This window comes from Geotrypetes seraphini, chromosome 10, assembly GCF_902459505.1.
Source record: "Geotrypetes seraphini chromosome 10, aGeoSer1.1, whole genome shotgun sequence".
NCBI lineage: Eukaryota > Metazoa > Chordata > Amphibia > Gymnophiona > Dermophiidae > Geotrypetes > Geotrypetes seraphini.
In genome coordinates this window covers 143,415,006-143,434,022 of record NC_047093.1, presented here as the reverse complement: position 1 = coordinate 143,434,022, position 19,017 = coordinate 143,415,006, and the positions used below count along the sequence as shown (strand labels likewise).

General features: G+C 47.8%; 1 protein-coding gene across 3 annotated transcripts in view; it reads right to left on the bottom strand.

The window, feature by feature from the left end:
* PPP1R12C (protein phosphatase 1 regulatory subunit 12C) overlaps positions 1-18,016 on the bottom strand; it is a 90,621-nt gene extending 72,605 nt beyond the window's left edge. For all 3 annotated transcript variants that reach the window (XR_004540859.1, XM_033960803.1, XM_033960804.1), the window contains exons 1-2: positions 17,706-18,016; positions 5,888-6,018 (exon numbers count right to left, since the gene is read on the bottom strand). Coding sequence is in view for 2 of the 3 variants with exons in the window: in XM_033960803.1 (XP_033816694.1) it covers positions 5,888-6,018; positions 17,706-17,972 (398 nt within the window). In the remaining variant the exon portion in view is untranslated. The remainder of the gene's footprint in view (positions 1-5,887; positions 6,019-17,705) is intronic.
* Between the last annotated feature and the right edge of the window lie 1,001 nt (positions 18,017-19,017).

Below are 19,017 nucleotides of genomic sequence, written 5' to 3'. Positions count from 1 at the left end.
GGCCAAGGCGGGAACACATACAGAAGGGAATTCGGAGGCCACGGGAGAGCTAATGCGTCCACCCCCTCCGAACCCTTTTCCTTGCGTCTGCTGAAGAACCGAGGCACCTTCGCATTGCGGGAAGAGGCCATGAGATCCATCTCTGGCAACCCCCAACGACGGACTAGCAGGCCGAACGCTCGAGCCGACAACTCCCATTTGCCCGGATCGAGAAGATTTCTGCTGAGGAAGTCCGCTTGCACGTTTTCGTGCCCTGCAATGTGTGCCGCCGACAGAAGCGGAACATGCTCCTCTGCCCATCGAAACAAATTTCTTGCCTCTTCGGCCAACTGCGGACTCCGGGTGCCCCCCTGACGATTGACATATGCGACCGCCGTGACACTGTCCGAAAAGATCCTGGTCGGCTTGTCTTGAACTAGGGCCTGAAAAGCCCGCAGCGCTAACCGGATCGCTCTTAATTCCAGCAAGTTTATGGGCCATAGAGCCTCCTGGGAAGACCACATTCCCTGCACCGACGTTTGCATGCACTGGGCTCCCCAGCCCCGCAGACTGGCATCCGTAGTAACTACCACCCAATCCGGTGTGGCCAATGGCATGCCCCTCCAAAGATGCACGTCCTGGAGCCACCAGCGCATGCTGCGAGCTGCTCGAAGACTCCACTGGAGACGCACATTGTAGTTCAGAGAAGCTGGGGACCAGCGAGAGAGTAGAGACTGCTGTAAGGGCCTCATGTGGCTCCGGGCCCAGGGAACCACCTCCAGAGTCGCCACCATGGAGCCCAGCACCTGTACATAATCCCAAACTCGAGGTCTGGCCGACCCGAGAAGGAGGCGAATTTGAGCCTGCAATTTCTCTCCCCGGTCTCGGGGTAGAAACACCTTCCCTAGAGCCGTATCGAACCGCACCCCCAGATGCACCAACGACTGCGATGGGGACAAAAAACTTTTGGGAAAGTTGACAATCCACCCCAACGACTGAAGGAGAGAGATAACTCTCTGTGTCACCGACAAACTTTCCTGTCGGGAGGAGGCGCGGATCAACCAATCGTCCAAGTAAGGGTGTACCCGAATCCCTTCCTTGCGTAGAAAAGCGGCTACCACCACCATGATTTTGGAAAACGTTCGGGGAGCCGTCGCCAGGCCAAAGGGCATTGCCCGAAACTGATAATGTTGGCCCTGAATCGCAAACCGCAGAAACTGCTGATGCGGAGGCCATATCGGAATATGGAGGTACGCTTCCTTGAGATCGAGAGACGTGAGGAACTCTCCCGGTCTTACGGCCGCAATAACCGAGCGTACCGTTTCCATTCGGAAATGGCGCACACTGAGGAATCTGTTGACCCCTTTGAGATCCAGCACCGGTCTGAAGGATCCCCCCTTCTTTGGTACAATGAAGTACAGGGAATATATACCGCGGCCTACCTCTTCCGGTGGCACCGGTACCACCGCCCCCAGATCGAGCAGCACCTGAAGCGTCCTGCGGACCTCGGCTCCCTTGGCCGCTCCATTGCACGGGGACCCCAAGAAAGAATCTACGACGGGAGCGGCGAATTCTAATTTGTACCCTTCGTGAACAATGTCCAACACCCACTGATCGGACGTGACTGTGGCCCACTCCGCCCGGAATGCCGAAAGCCGACCCCCTAAGGGCAGGGCGGAGGGAGCCAAGCCCCCATCATTGTGGAGTGCGACTGGCTGGGGTACGGGCTGACTGCCCCGAAGAGGGTTTCGTCGTCCGAAAGGAACTTCTCTGCTGAAACCGAGGTCTCGAAGCAGAGAACGGGCCAAATGCCGACCTGGAAACAGGTCTACCAGCCCTGGCCCGCCGAACATCCCGGAAACGTGGTCTAGACGATGAGGCCCTTACCGGGGGCCTAGCCCTGTCCTCCGGTAAACGCTGCGTTTTGGTATCCCCAAAATCCTTTACCAGTTTATCTAACTCCTCTCCAAACAATAAACCCCCTTTAAAAGGGAGTCTCACCAGCCGGAGCTTGGACGCTGCATCGGCCGCCCAATGACGGAGCCACAAGGATCTGCGTGAAACCACCGAAAGAGACATCTGTTTCGCAGACGCCCGAATCATATCAAATAAGGCGTCTGCCAAATAAGCCAAGCCGGCCTCCAAATCCGCCAATTCCGAAGGGACAGAACCTCCCGACTCCAGCCAATTATCGGTCATCCCTTGTGACCACTGCAGACATGCCCGCGCCGCGTAAGAACTGCAGATTGCGGCCTGTAAAGTAACTGCAGCTACTTCAAAGGACATCTTTAGGGATGCTTCAATCTTTCTATCCTGCGCATCCTTCAGTGTCACGCCCCCTTCTACCGGCAAGGTAGTTCTTTTAGTCACCGCCGCCACCAAAGCGTCCACCCTAGGTAACCTCAACTTTTCCAGTTCGGTCTGGTCCACCGGATACAAGAGCCGCATGGCCTTTGCTACCCGCAAACTGGCCTCCGGCGCCTCCCATTGCGCCGAGATCAGCTCCTGCATGGCCTCATGGACCGGAAAGGACTTAGGCGGCCTACGTGTCCCTGCCATCAGGGGGTTACCGGACACCTTAGCATCTTCCTGCGCAATGTTCAAACTCTGCAAAGCTTTTGAAATAAAGGAAGAAAGCTCCTCTCTATGGAACAACCGGAGAGCGGAAGGGTCATCCCCCTCCCTACCCGGGCTACTCTCCGCGTCCCAATCCAATAGCTCACCTTCCTCCAACGACTCAGGAAGTGAGAAAGGCGATCTGGGCAAAATATCTACAGCCTCCGCAGACACCAGTCTGCGCTTCTTAGCCCCCTGCGACTGTCCCGGGGACCCTGCTGCCCCCACCTTGGGTCTGGCATCCGTCCCCTCCCCCCCCCGCAGAGGTAGAGGGTACCGCAAGGGACCGCCCGGCCCCCAGCACCGGCTGGGTAGGCTGCGAGCTCTGCAATTTAAATGCTTGATGGAGCAACATCACAAATTCGGGCGAAAATGAACCCCAGTTAAGAGGCACTCCCCCGCCCAGCTCCGAGCCGAGGGGAGGGTCCGCGCCGGCCTCCAGCGCTCTCGACTCTCCTCCCGCCGCCTCACTCTTGTCCTCCGTGGCAGAGTCCTGCAGTAACCCTGCATCGACTTCGAGCGGCGGGGACATTGAGCAAGACTCCCGCACCCGGGACATGGCCGCCTCACAAGCCGCCAAAAACGGATCGTCTGCCGGTGCTTCCAAGCACCCGGCAGAGCAAAGACCCGACCGTGTTCGGCGCTTCCCACAGCGCGAACACAGCTGACCAGCCTCTGCAGCCATCCCCCCTCGGCCTGACAAAAAGCTCCGACGCTGTTTTTTTTTTTTTTTTTTTACACACGCGGCGAACGCCGCCGAATGACGACTCCTCCCCCCAAGACGCCCGGCACCCGGGAAACGCGACCACACTCGAGTAATGAAAATAACACACTCACCCGGTCAGCCGCTTACCCCCGAAGCCAGGCAATCATTGGTAAATGTACTGCATGCCGAGTCAATCACAGCACGGCTCAGTACAAGCAGGAAGGCCTCCTCTTTTTTTTTTTTTTTTTTTTAAAACTGGAATGAAGAAGCCAGCCACTCCTGCAACCTGGAAAGGGAACCCCTCTATCCAACGGAGGGGAGGGTGGAGCAGGGACCTGGGAGGGCCCAGGTGTACCTCCCAAAGCCGGCACCAATCAGCCAGGCACCCCCACCTACTGAAGAGAACTAGTCTCAACAGAGGAATCCCACCGGAACACCACTCCAATCTATCCTGCAGCAGCCAGAGACCAGGAGCTAGAAAGGTAGCTCCACCCCTGCTGGGAGATAGAGCAAAACTGAAGCAACAGAAGGAACACCAGGCTTTAAGGCCAACTGTTAATCAGTTCTCTATCTCCACCTGCTGGTCGATGTGAGCTATACCACTAGTCTCTGGATTCATCTGCTGCTTTGCTATGGAATTTACATTTTTTAGCATTGAAGCTTAGCTGCCAAGTTGATGACCACTGTTCCAACTGCCGTAGGTCCTGCGTCATAAAGTCAGGTACACTGCGTCGACGTTGTCCCCGAGGCTGGCTTCTTCGATGTTACGGAACCTGAAGAGGGAAGAGGGGACTTACCCTGGGCCAAGGCTTTCTGTTGTCCCGAGGACTTCGGAGTTGAGTCTCGAGGCGATGCCGAGGTATCCGGGGCCGAGGTCAAGGCCGGGGCCGAAGCCGGGGCCGACCTCGAGGCCGAGGTGGAGGGTTGGTCCGGGGTGAAGAGGTCCACCATGCGGGCTTTTCTTCGACGGAGGGCCCGGTTCTGGAAGGTAGCGCACTGGGGGCAGGAGTCGGTTGGATGAGCCGCCCCCAGGCAGAGGATGCACCGGCGATGCGGATCTGTGAGTGAAAGAAGCCGCTCACACCGGGTGCACTTTTTAAAGCCGGTCAAAGGCCGGGACATTAAATCGAAAGTAGCCGCGGCTCGATTAGCCACGCGGCCACGGGGACCCGGAAGCCTCCGGGTCGTCAAAAACGAAGCAGGAATCAAGTTAAAAGGTAAAGAATTCGCGCACAGCGACTTAATCGTGAAAAAACAAGAAAAAATCGCGGTGCTAGAAGGCAGTTGGGGCAGAGCCTGAAAAACACGACTTCTAGGCTCGCGGAAAATTTTGAACTGGAGACCACGAGGGGATGCACCCCCTAGTGGAGCAGGAAGGCACGCATGCGTGGAGCAGCAGAGCAAACTTAAATCTTCAATCAAGTTTGCTTGAAAATGCTTCCGCATCGGGGCTCCGTAGATGACGTCACCCACATGTGAGAATATCATGCCTGCTTGTCCTGGGATAACTGATAATGTTGCCCCAAGATCGCAAAGTGCAGGAAGCAATGATGGGAGGCCCGAATAGGAATGTGTCAAGTAGGCCTCCATCGGATGTAGAGAGGTTAGAAACTCTCCCAGCAGAACCGCCAGAATCACAGACCGAGGTCGGATGGATCCCCAAACAGGACCCATCCAAACTCTATCTGGCACAAAAGGGGAACCCAGGAGTCCAAAACAAAATTCCAACAGTACAGTACTAAGAGTGGAGCTGAATTAGTCTTACCAGCTGCTAATGGAGACTGAGGAAGACTGGATTACAAGAGGGGAAGCTATCCTGATAAAGAAGTTTGTTCTCAGTCTCCTCCTGCTGGTAGCAGTGAGTTATATAACCCATTCGTAAGGAATATATCAGTCTACCAGGTGCTACAGAAGAGCAGGTTATAGTAGTAAATACAGACAAAATTTGGAAAGCTAGTGGTACAACGACCGAGATATAGTAGATAGAGAACATATGAACAGCCGAGGTATATTAATTAACTATATATGCTATAGGAGAGATAAACATCCGAGCTACGCTAATCAACTACAGTAGACATCAACAACCAAGATAATCTAATTTACTATCCATGCTTTGGTGAGGAACTTAGCGCTATAGTTTAGTTGATGAGTCGGCATGGGGGGTGGGAGGGGATATGTTTAGGTGTAAAGGGGAGCCTACACATCAAGTGATACAGATAACTGGTGATATTTTATAAGTTATATGGATGACTTGAAGGCAAGCCCATGGCCAACCCAAGCTGCGCCTACTCAGGAACTACCAACTACTGGTGCCTAAGACACCTGTCAGTGGGGTTTACAACTAGGCACCAATTTACAGAATTACCTCCTAGGCTTAGGAGTGGACATCCACTGGGGATGACATCCAGTGTGATTGTAGTTTTACAGGATATTCTCGCAGCTAGGAGACTTCTACGGAAGGACACAGAGAAAGCCAAGGTCTGGCTAGCTCTGGAAGGTACTAAAGATCTCCTTTAGACACTCTCTACCACACCCCACTTCAATTCCCCAGTGAGCTGTCCGTTCCCCCTCTCCCCCGGAACTCACTCTGCAATTTCCAGGTAGCCGCAGGAGGCTGCTACATGTAGTGGGGTCCAGCCTTCATTGTCCGCTTGATTCACGTTGGCGCCGTGATCTACCAAGAATTCCACCACCTCTAAGTTCTCATCGATGGAGGCCTGAAAAGAACGGGAAATGGGTAAACCCAGTGACTAAATACCATCAACACTCAAGACAGCCCATTGATCACTTTGCAGATGTTCCATATGCAACCAGAGGAACCTGCGACCCAATATTCAAAATAAGATAAGCTCATTAATTTTGTGTTCTATTTTCAGACAGACAACCTTAGCAGCCAAAGGCTCCTTTTACAAAGCTGCGGTAGAGGTTTCTATGATGCACCGGCAAGATAAATGCTCCAACGTTCATAAGCATGTCAGAGCATTTACCTCACTGGCGTGCGGTAGAAACCTCTACCACGGCTTTGTAAAAGCCAGTGTAAGTTTTTCAGCTGACAATTCATCTTCATTTAGGAGCTTAGGTTTTTTTTTTTTAATTCTTTATTCATTTTTACATCTTACAAGTGTATTAGAAAATATCATTTGAACTTATATAATAACACTTGATTGGCTTTCATATACAACTTAAATTATAATATTTAAACCCCCTCCCATCCCTACTAATTCCTATATATTGTATAATATTTCTAATATTCTAAACATTTTATATTAGATCAGAAATCCCTCCCTCCCCATCCCTCACTTTATAATTGTACCAATAAGGGAAAAATGATATTTACTCATCACAATATTCTATTAATGGACCCCCAAACCTCCTGAAATTTATTGAAAATTCCTTTTTGCGTAGCAAGTGTTCTTTCCATCTTATATATATAACCCCGCTTTAACATTTGTTTCTATCTGATAAATTGTGTATTGCTGATAAATTGTTTAAAATTGTTCAAACTGTTTGTAAATCTGCGTGTTAACGCAGATACTACTGTAACTGATGTAAACCGCCTAGAACTCTCCGGGTATGGCGGTATATAAGAATAAAATTATTATTATTATTATTATATATATGACACAGAGATCCACCAGAAACTGTAGTTAAGTCTACTCCAATTTTTCCAATTAAATGTAATTTGTTGAATGGCTACTCCTGTCATAATAAGTAATAACTTATTATTTTTTGCAGAAATTTGACTTTTTTTCCTCATTGACATTCCAAATAAAATAATATCATATGATAAAGCCACCGGATTTTCTAATAAAGAATTTATTTGGCCCCATATCGATTTCCAAAAAGCCAAAATGAATGGACAATAGAATAATAAATGATCTCTAGAGTTCCTGCCTCAAGATGACAATGCCAACATCTATTAGACTTAGAGCTATCTAATTTTTGTAAACGAACAGGGGTCCAGAATGATCTATGCAATAGAAAAAACCAAGTTTGTCTCATAGATGCTGACATTGTACATCTTATCCTCCAAGACCAAATCTATGGCCAATGAGATGCAGTAATTTGATGCTTTGTCTCAATGCTCCAAATGTCCCTCAAACCAGTTTTCGGTTTCTTATTCATAAATCCAGATTTCAATTTATACCACTGTGCAGCCTGGTATCCTAGGAAATCCACCTGAAAGCATAAAAACTCCAAACTATATTGATTATTAAGATTTTTCCATTCAGGGAACCCCGCCTGAATAGCCTGCTTCAGTTGCAACCATCTATAGCTTTGTGATTTATCAAGACCGAATTTATGGTGTAACTGTGAAAAATCAAGCAGTTTACCATTAGATATGACATCATTTAGAGTTCTTATACCTGCCATCACCCAATGCTTCCAGATGACCTTAAATCTGCCAATTTGAATCTTGGAGTTAAGCCATATAGCTTTGATTTGTTGATTTATGTCCCAGACGTTTTCCTCTTTCCACCATGTTTCCGTGATGCTGATGATGTCAAGGTTATCTTTTTGTGCCACAGCTTCCAATTCCCCTATCTTATTCCTTAGGCTCCTTGCGTTCATATACATACACTTGAGTTTGCGGACTGTTACTTTCTTGCATTTCCTTCCCTCTTGTGTGCCTTTCGATCCATTAGGATTTCTGTTTTGCTTTAGACGTCAGGCCATCGCTTTTCATCAGCAATCCAGCATTTGTCTTCATATGGCTACAGGTTCCAGAGCATAGTACAATTCAAGCTGAGGTCGCCAAGCAAGAACTCAGCAAACAGTGCCAGATCACTGACATACAGCCTGCCATGGGGTCCTTGTCACTGACCCGGTCGGGCGAGTCGTTGAGACCAGGCCCATGTTACCTGCAAAGGGCAACGCACTTTTAGCATACTGATTCCCTGAAAACAAGCAAATGCCGGCGGTGTGCATATTCTTCACATCTAGAGGTGAAATAGCCAGAGGACAAAAGAAACTTAAGTACACACTTGGTGACAAGTTTGACAGAGGATGACAGTTTGAAACTTTGCTGTTCGGATTCTCCTCTCTCCCTTAACAGTCAGATTATTTCTGTTGAGTCTCGTGTGGTCTATAAAATGAATTAAATAAATAAAAGCCGGCAATCTCAGGATCTATGACCCCCAGAGCCCCTCCTCGTCCCACGCGTCCGAATACAGTCAGCAAGTTCCATCACCTGAACCGAAGGGCTCAGAACACTACTTCTATCCCTGCTTTCCATCTGCTTCTAGTCCTTAAAGCAGGTTTTCACCACGTGTCCTAACTAAGGAGTCACGGAGTTAGGCACTTTATGCCATGGGTGATGAGTGTAAAGTGTAAGGTGACAGTGGGGTGCCCACCGGGTCTATAACTGGCACTGGATTCAGTGAATGGCACTCAAAATTCTGTGCCCCCCCCAAAAAAAAATCTGTCTGCAGAAGCATGATTCTATAAAAGTCTTGTTCATTTTAAAGAAGAGCACCTAGGCTTGGGTCTCGTGGCTGGCACCCAAGGTAGATGCACTTTTGGCAATGCCCTGGCACGCTCCCTGTTCAGCTGTGCGACGGACAAGCTAGGCACCGATCCTTCTAGAACAGCATGCAGCCAGATGCACATGCAATTCCAAATCAAAGCAAATTAACTGCAATAATTATTGTTCTTGGTGAAATCAGACGGGCTGCTGCCCTGGCCGTTATTGTAAGGATTTCAAAAAGACGAGTCATTCTCAAGAAACCGCACATGCAAATGAGGTTCATGGAGTTTTGCAAAGGATCCTTTAAATATACACGTGATGAGTCGCTGGTGATAGCGATTGGCACATGCACAGAATACACCATGAAAAGAGGCTTAAATGTGTGCATGTGCTGGGAAAAGCAACGCCATTGGCATCATCTTCGGGTCTCATCGTATATCTTCTGATCAGGACAACATGGAAAGCATGAGGATAAGATCCACCATCCATAATGCCGTCCGCTATTGTAGCACAAAATACACGTGGCTCACAAACGCCTATAATTCATGGGCTTTTGAATTTTGTAATCTTGAGCCACAGTCTACTACAATTCATGTGAATCTTGTAATTTTTTTTAATGTCATATTTCATCATGAGCAACAGCCAGAAACATATGCCTGAGATGTGATTTTCACAGTACCAGCACCTCTGGAGTCGGTGATTTTTGGTAGCCAAAAGCCAGCACCGCGCTTCGGAAATCACATGGCGATGATAGAGAATCACCCAGAGTGCTTTTTGAATATTGATGAGCTTATTTAACTACCATTTTAATATTAATGACCTCATTGTAATACATTTGATTGGCAGGGTCGGAGACCACTTGCAAGCTCGGAAAAGAGCACAGTGAGCCATTTTGATAATCGGCCGCTAAACTACGTGCACGCTAAACCGGCCGGAACAGGTTCAGCAACCATCGTTAAGTGCACAATGAGTTTTGAGAATCTTCCTCTAAGTCAGCTATCTTGGGTGTAGAATGTTGGACACGATATATAGAACCTGGGAGTAAATGTGGAAATTACACACTAAATTTAACAGTATTCTGAAACTTTTGAGCAAAAACAGGCAACCTGCCTATGGACCGCCCATATGAATGCCCAGTGTGCCATGGCAGTCTAGTGCAGGGGTGCCCAATAGGTCGATCGCGATCGACCGGTAGCTCGCCAAGGCAAAGTGAGTCGATCACCCAGGACTCACTTTGCCTTGGCGATCTATCGGGCCGATCAGTCTTCCTCTCCCCAACGTCAATTCTGCCGTCGGAGAGGAAGTTCGAGCCAGCCAATCGCTGCCTGGCTGGGCGGAACTTCCTCTCCGACGGCAGAATTGACGTCGGGGAGAGGAATGCTGGTCGGCCCGAAGCAGGGAGAGCATGGGGCGGCGGCGGCTTTGGGGCCTGTTATCCATTGGTGGCAGTTTGGGTCCTGCTCCCCGATGGCAGTGGCAGCGGCTTGGGGAAGGGCAGGGAGAAAGAAAGAAAGGGGGCAGGCAGGGAGACAGAAGGAAAGAAGAGAAACAGAAAAAAAGAAAGGGGGCATGAAGAGAGAAAGAAGGAAAGGTCAGAGAGAGAGGAAGAAAAAGTTGGGGGAGAGAATGAGGTGTGGAGGAGAGGAAGCATACAGGCTGAAAGAAAGATTGGATGCACAGTCAGAAGAAGAAAGTGCAACCAGAGACTGATGAAATCACCAGACAAGGTGGGAAAAATTATTTTATTTAAAATTTAGTGAATGTGTCTGAATTTATATCTGCGGTATATATTTTACAATATGGTCCCCTTTTACTAAACCGCAATAGTGGTTTTTAGCGCAGGGAGCCTATGAGCGTCGAGAGCAGCGCTAGGCATTCAGCGCAGCAACCTGCGCTAAAAACTGCTATTGTGGTTTAGTAAAAAGGGAGGGGGGTGGGTATTTGTCTATTTTTGTATGGTTGTTACTGAGGTGACAGTGCATAGAGTCATCTGCTTTGACCTCTTTGAAAAAAACCCCGGAATAGGAATGATAATTAACAATTCTATGCGTACAGTGTGCGTTGTGGTTTTTTAAATTTTATTGTTGGTAGATCATTTTGACTTGGTCATTTTAAAAGTAGCTCGTTGAGTCAAAAAAGTGTGGGCACCCCTGGTCTAGTGCATAATTACAGAACAGCGTTTAGGCGCTAGACTAAGTGGTCACTTAGCCGGGTAGATGGTGGTATTCACATAAGAACAGTCATACTGGATCAGACCAATGATCTACCTAGACCAATTCCTTGTTTCCAACAGTGGCCAATCTAGAAACCCAAAGAGTGGCAACATTTCATGTGGAATCCCCAAAACGTAGCAACATCTCATGCAGAATCACAAATAGTAGCAAGATTCCATGCAGACTCTCCAAAGAGTAGGAACATTCCATGCTACCGATCCAGGGCAAGCAGTGGCTTCTCCTTCGACTGTATCAATAGCAGATTCTGGACTTTTCCTCCAGGAACTTGTCCAAACATTTTTTTTTTAACCTAACTGCTCTTACCACATCCTCTGGAGATTAATTCCAGAGCTTAACTATTCTCAGAGTGAAAAAAGATTTCTTCCTTTTGGTTTTAAAGGTATTTCCTTGTAAATTCATTGATTGTACTCTAGTTACTGTAATTTTTGATGGAGCAAAAATCGGATTCACTTTTACCCGTTCTGCACCACACAGGATTTTATAGACCTTGTCATATCACCCCTCAACCATCTCAATTCTCAGCTGATGAGCTCCGACCTCTTTATTCTTTTCTCATACGAGAGGAGTTCCATTACCTTTAATATTCAAAACATTTTAACCCACATTCAGTGTGTACATTTAAAGCACCCTGTTATAGAATGAGGGGGCAGAGGGTCCCAGACCCAGAGAAAACACGAATGGTTTAAAAAGCCAAAGACAAAGGAAAAAAGCCTCTTCCAGGCTCACAGCTCTGGCCCTCCTGATCTGGAGAGGGGAAACCTGAGGTTCAGCCAACTGCAGTGCAGAAGCCAAGAGAATGAAGTCATGGAAAGAGATGTGGAACAGCATATGTGCGACAGCTTTCCCTTAATGAGAATCCCAGCCTAGGTCCCATCCAGAGGGCATCCCAAGAGAAGCAGGAGTATCCTGGCACAGCGGCTCACAAACAGCTACGTGACGCCGATATTCAAGTACTAGCTTTAGCTATAGCAGAGAGAGCTGCCTGTCACTGGCAGCCAGCGTCATCTACCGAGATCAGGCACAAGTTACTGAACACTAGAAATACTTCTGTTAAACCACACGGTGAACACGGGGAGGACATGTGACCTTCTGAACACTACGTGACCCTCTACACGCCCTGGGCATCTTCTGATGTGCACGAAACCATCTATAAAGCGACAGACGGCAGAGCTCATGCCTGTAACAAGACACGTTTCAAAGAAGCGAGGCAGTTAGCTTCTGAAAACCACATCAACTTCCTCCTCACTGGGGAACTAGGCCAATTCCGTGCTGCGGCCTGGTTTTCAAGTTTATAGCAAACTTAACTTTATGATGGGGCCAGAATGAACAGGACAAGGATCTTCAGCAGCTACCAGTGCCCTCCAAGCCCTGGACTCAGCTCTATTACACAACATTAATACCCAATCCACACTGGTTACTGCCTCAAGGAGACACAGGACGCAACTCGCTTAAGGTCACACGGTCACTTTCTTGCCCTGTCTCTGCTGAACTGAAGGGCTGTTTATTTGTATCTTGCTAATCAATAATTGGGGGTTTATGGAAGGACCTGAGTTACTGGGATTATCTTTTCTTCCTCCTATTTACTTCTACTACTATTAATTATTTCTATAGCGCTACCAGACGTACGCAAAGCTATAGAGTCACGACGGAGACAGTTCCTGCTCAAGGAGCTTACAATTTAAACAGACAAGACAGATAACAGGATGTCATCTGTTAGGCTTAGGGTTGCCACAATTCCTCTTTAAAAAAAAAAGGGACACCTGCCTTGCCCCATTTCACCCCCAACTCTGCCCCATTCCACCCCCCAGCCCCGCCCCACACAAACCTCCCAGCTTGGAGCTACGTCTGAAGGGCCTCTGCGCATGCACAGACATCGACATGATGATCTCACGTGCATGTGACATCATCATGTTGACATCCGTTCATGTGCAGAAGCCCTCCAGATGCGGCTCGGGAACTTCCAAAACCTGGACAAACTGACAAGTTTTGGAAATCCCTCTGGGTACACAGTCAGTCCTCTAAAAATGGTTAATCTCCTGGCTAGGTGGTGGGCAGTAGGGTTATAGATTGAAGATTACTGTATATCAGTCCCCTTGTCATTAACACACTACAAAGAGATGTTTCTCCAGGTCTACACGCGCCATTTCATGCCTAGAGGCTCTTCAATTTATCAAGCAGAATGAATCCCCTCTAAAATGTCTCGCTTCTATAATATGTGGAAGAAGATACCCTTACTCCCTACAACCAGTATGTGGAAAATAATTCTCAATGACCCTTCTTAAAGAAATCAGGGGGAGGTGAGACCCAGCATCATTTTGGACGGAGAGGCTGTTGTCAGCACTTTGTACATCTTCTGGAAAAAAATAGCTCCAGGAGCGTCAGAACTTCTCTTGGCCTCCCACGCAATAGCTTATGACTCAGAGAGCTAGCCCTTGGAACAGTTCTTTTCCAAAGGTTTTCTTTGACTTCTCGGAGAATCGAGCTACTCCGTTTCATCAGTTTTCCATTCTGCATGTTCCTCTAAAATTCAGTACACACCATAAGAGATAACAGCAGGGTCCAGGGAAATAATACTTAGTAGTTTTTATCTTCCACTTTTATGTTCAAACATTTTTTTACTGAAGGAACAAAGATATTCTTTACAACAAAAAAAAAAAAAAATTCACCAATTTCAAATTCCAATCAATATAATATGTAAAATCTTTCACTTTTAATATTTCCTTTGTTCTCCCTTTCCTCTTTGCTCCCACTCTCCTCAACCCCCCTTTTCCTCTCCTTGCTCCCTTCTTCTTCCTTACGCTTCAGTCACACATTCGCTGTAACCTGCAATGGAACCTCATGAGTGACGATGTCTGATTCAACACTCAATTTACTTATCTTTGGCCTCGATCCATCAATTTCCTGCTCCCCCAGCCCTGGCAGGAGACACTGCTGGCAAGCTTACAGCCTGGATTTTTAATAGCAGAAGGAAGAGATGGGAGAGCATTTCACTACAAACATATTGCAGCGATGAAGACAGCGCATGGGATCCCTCCATGACTCTGGGGGAAAATAGTCGAAATCATAGCAGAATCAGAAACGAGTAAGGAGAGGGATGCAGTAGGTATAGAAATGGTCTACTGACTAGACTAGATGAAAGGTACAGTGTTGGTCCAAATACCATTCCTCCTTATAACCTTGGCTTCACCTGTCCACTTTAAATCATCTGAAGCATTATGGAAAAATACCAATAGATAAATCAATCAATCCAGATTATCTGAATGCTTCCCCACCCCATACACACAGTCATTAAGAAGATCCCAAAAGACAGACAAAGGTAGCTAATGTGTTTTCTAATTCTTTCCCTAAACCGCTTTATGGATGAAGAATCATCAGGTCAGGAAAGTCTCATCAATGTTTTGTATTTTACAGATCAGAAGTCTGATCCTGCACAACACCTGTTATGTTAATCTTAGACCCCAGGTTAATGTTAGTCACTGCAGCTGTGGAATTTTTACTCTTTCGATGCTATACTCATTCAGTGACTCCTCTAATAAACACAAACAAAAAAGAGACAATACTTTTTTAAATAATTGAGATAACTTAAAAACATAAGAATTGCTGCTGCTGGTCCATCGTGCCCAGCAGTCCGCTAACGCAGCAGCCCTTAGGTCAAAGACCAGTGCCTTGACTGAGTCTAGCCTTACCTGTGTACATTCTGGTTCAGCAGGAACTTGTCTAACCTTGTCTTGAATCCCTGGAGGGTGCCTCCGGAAGAGCGTTCCAGATTTCTACCACTCTCTGGGTGAAGAAGAACTTCCTTACGTTTGTACGGAATCTATCCCCTTTTAACTTTAGAGAGTGCCCTCTCGTTCTCGCCATTTTGGAGAGGGTGAACAATCTCTCTTTTTCTACTAAGTCTATTCCCTTCATTGTCTTGAATGTTTCGATCATGTCTCCTCTTTTCAAGGGAGAAGCCCAGTTTCTCTAGTCTCTCACTGTACGGCAACTCCTCCAGTCCCTTAACCATTTTCATCACTCTTCTCTGGACCCTTTCAAGTAGTACTATATCCTTTTTCATGTATGGCGACCAGTGTTGGATGCAGTATTCCAAGTGGAGGTGAACCATGGCCTGGTACAGCGGCATGATAACCTTCTCCGATCTGTTTGTGATCCCCTTCTTAATCATTCCTAGCATTCTGTTCGCCCTTTTCGCCGCCACTGCACATTGCATGGACGGCTTCATTGACTTGTCTACAAGTACTCCCAAGTCTCTTTTCTTTCCTGGGGGGTCTCTCAGAGTACTGCACCGGACATCCTGTATTCATGTATAAGATTTTTGTTACCGACATGTATCACCTTGCACTTATCCACGTTGAACCTCATTTGCCATTTCGTGGTCCATTCCTCGAGCATGTTTATATCTCGTTGTAGGTCTTCATAATCCTTCTGTGTCCTCACTACTCTGAATAACTTTGTATCGTCTGCAAATTTAATCACCTCGCTCGTCGTATCAATTTCCAGGTCATTTATAAATAGGTTGAAAAGCAGGGGCTCGAGCACCGAACCCTGTGGCACCCAAAACATGCTTGCAGTACATACAATGCCCACATTGGGTATGGGGAACCAAGTCCTCATCATCTCTAAGACCCTTGTGTTTTAATATCTCTGCCAAATTATGGCCGTGAGTAAACGCAAACCGGGGTACTTTTTGAAAACCTGCATGCACCTGAAGCACTGACCAATGTTTGACAATAATCTGCCGAATATTATAACTAAGGTTGAAGAAAGGCAACACACACATTAAATCATGGTCATCTTGACGTTGCTTGGGTTGAAATAACCACTCCCGCTGGCAACAGTGGGCTCTTTTCCAGGCTCCTTTGACTACCCGAGACAGCTTAAATAATGAAATAGATTGGTTTCAGATTTAAAGTTTGTTAAAAGTTTATTGAAATTCTGTGACATCATCGAAGCTCCGCCCACAGCGTCTGACATCATGGTTGACCCTGGTTGGCTGGAGCTTCAAATTCTGGGCCTGCTCCGGGTTTCGACATCGCTAGAGTTTTCTGTCAGCCGGGTGAAGGAGTGTCCGGTCCCTGGTTGAAACCTGGGTTGGGGGGGTTTAACAGCTTATGGCAGTTGCAATGAGTTAGTACTTTAAATATGTACCCGGAGCAGTTAAAGAGCAACAGCAGTGCCATCCTGCATTCAGATAAGTTACCTATCTTTTCCTTGTATGTTATTAGCAGGTGGCAGAGACAGTGAACTTGCTGTGATGGTCTCTATTATAACTGACTCCGTGACTTTTCACTAGAGTTTGGTTATGGGTCTGAGCGTTCACTTAGAAATCTAGAATCACTGTGTGACCATAAAAGTATTTGGTTGTTTATTTATGTGGAAAAAAGGTGATTATTTTTTTAATTGTTATAGGGTTACCATATGACTCCATGAAAAGAAGGACGGATTCAGAAATCCAGGTTTTACTTCAGTTGAAAGCAATGGAAGTAAAGCCCGGATGTCTCAATCTACCCTTCTTACTTATTTTCATTGCTTTCAGTGGAAGTGAAACCTGGAGCCATATGGTAACCCTTGCTGTTAGGTGCTATTGACTTGTGTTTCAGTCCTAGTGACTTGATAAATTACAGATCTAAAACAAAGTCGGTTTTGTGCTAGTCTGGAAAGGTCTTCAGCATCATTCTCATGGTTGTTTTCGATGTGTCCAGTCATCTGATTGCAGGTCGCCCTCTTCGCCTTGTTCCTTCGATCTTCCCAAACATGATGTCCTCCTCCAGTGATCTCTCTCTTCTGACATGTGACCAAAATAAGACAGTCGTAACTTCATCATTTGGGCTTCGAGTGACATAGCTGGTTTGATCTCTTCCAGAATCGATTCATTAAGTTTTTTGGTGGCCTTCTCCAGCACCAAAGCTCAAATGAGTCAATCTGTAGTGTCCAGCTTTTGGGTCCTTAACTGACCACTGAGAAAATGTGTGCATGGACAAGTCTGATCTTCATTTAGAGTGTTATTTCCTTGCCTTCGAACAGTGGCATAGTAAGGGGGGTGCAGTCCGCCCTGGGCGCGGCGCCCCCCTCCCTTGCCTTCCCCTATACCTTTTTTACTTCCCTGTCGCGAGGCTGCCACCCACGTCTGCACTGGAGCTCTCTCTGATGTCACTTCTGAGACCCGCGCCTAGGAAGTGAGTGAAAGTGCGATTCGATGTGGGCATGCTGCTCATGCCGGAGAAGTTAAAAAGGTACGGGAAAGGTTACCATATGGCTCCAGAAAAAGGAGGATGGATTGAGATATCCGGGGTTTACTTCCATTGTTTACACTAGAAGTAAAACCCGGATGTCTCAATCCACCCTCCTTTCTCTGGAGTCATATGGTAACCCTAGGCACTGGAAGGGGGCGCCAATCACCCTTACTACGCCACTGCCTTTGAATGCTTTGTCGAGAGCCTTCACTAAAGAGTTATTTTTAAATGCCTTGGAATTTACTTTACTTACATTATCCTATTTTCTATAGGGCGGCATACCACGTTTATTAAATTAGTATTAATTCGTCCAGGCTGTGCTTGGGAGCCAGTCCTGGATTTCTGAGCAGCCCATCCCCGTAACGTTGCATTCTGGGAGCCGGGAAGCGCGTTCCACAGCCCCGGGCCCGCCCCCTTCGTCGCCAGCTGATGACGCCATCGCCCGCTGGCGGGTGCGCGGGAAATACCTGGTGCAGGGCGCTGATGCCGTCGGCGTTGGTGCCGTCGATGACTCGCTCGCTCTGGGCTGCCGCGCGCAGCATGGCCCGGGCCTCGGTCAGGTCGCCGCCGGCGCAGGCCGCCAGGAAGCGGGCGGAGCGCGGGAAGCGCACGGAGCGGCCGGGGGCTCGGGCCGGGCCCGGGGCCGACGGCTGGGCGGCGGCGGAGAGCGCCCAGCGCCGCAGCTGCTCCCGACGCCGCTCCTTGGCCTGCGCGGCGGCCGCGCCTTCCGCCATCTTGTGGTTCCCGCCCCCGCCCCTTTCCGGCCGGGCGCGAGGACGCCGGGTTGCCCCGGCGCGCCGCCGCGATGACGTCACGCGCAAGGGAGCCTGGGAAGTGTAGTCTTTAGTACTGAAGCCTATCAAGCTGTCAGTTTGCCCTTGGATGGTTGTAGACGCGGAAGGGCTTGGCCCTAAGATTTCATGCTACAAAGGCAGGAGCTGAAGGTTAGCACTTCTGTGCACAAAATGAAAATCTGAAGACTGAAAAGCCATGCCTGCTTGGACACATAGGGACAGGGTTACCCTATGGCTCCAGAAAAAGGAGGAGATTGATGGACCTGGACATGTTTATTGAAAACAGAGTTACCAGCTGTAAAATCCAGACACATAGCCCCCCCAAGTCACGCCCCATTCCTCTGGTTACCCTATGGCTCCAGAAAAAGGAGGTTAAGTCACAGGGAACTGGAAAAATACCGTGAGGAGTGTGTGGCGCAGTGGTTGGATCTACAGCCTCAGCACCCTGGGGTTGTGGGTTCAAACCCCGCGCTGCTCCCTGTGACCCTGGGCAAGTCACTCAGTCCTCCACAGCCCCAGGTACGTTAGATAGATTGTGAGCCCACCGGGACAGATAGGGAAAATGCTTGAGTACCTGATTGTAAAAACCGCTTAGATAACCTTGATAGGCGGTATATAAAATCCTAAGAAACTTGAAACATAAGGTACATGAACAAATGGGGAGTGAAAGCGTAAATGTAAGTCAAAAATAACGCATCCCTCGTAAATGGCAAACTTTCTTGAAATAAAGCTTTACATATGGTAGGATTAGCTCAGAGAGACCGAGGGATAATCAACAGGGGAAAACCCCAACCACCTCACCACCCAATCATTGCCGATATCCTCCACACTTTTTAGCTTTTCTCATTTTAAATTATGAAAAACTGTGAACTTCAAATCACTTCAATAAAGCTTAATTTGTGAAAAAAAGAACTTAGCTATATCATGGTTTATCGCAGGACAAGCAGACAGCATATTCTCACACATGGGTGACGTCACTGACGGA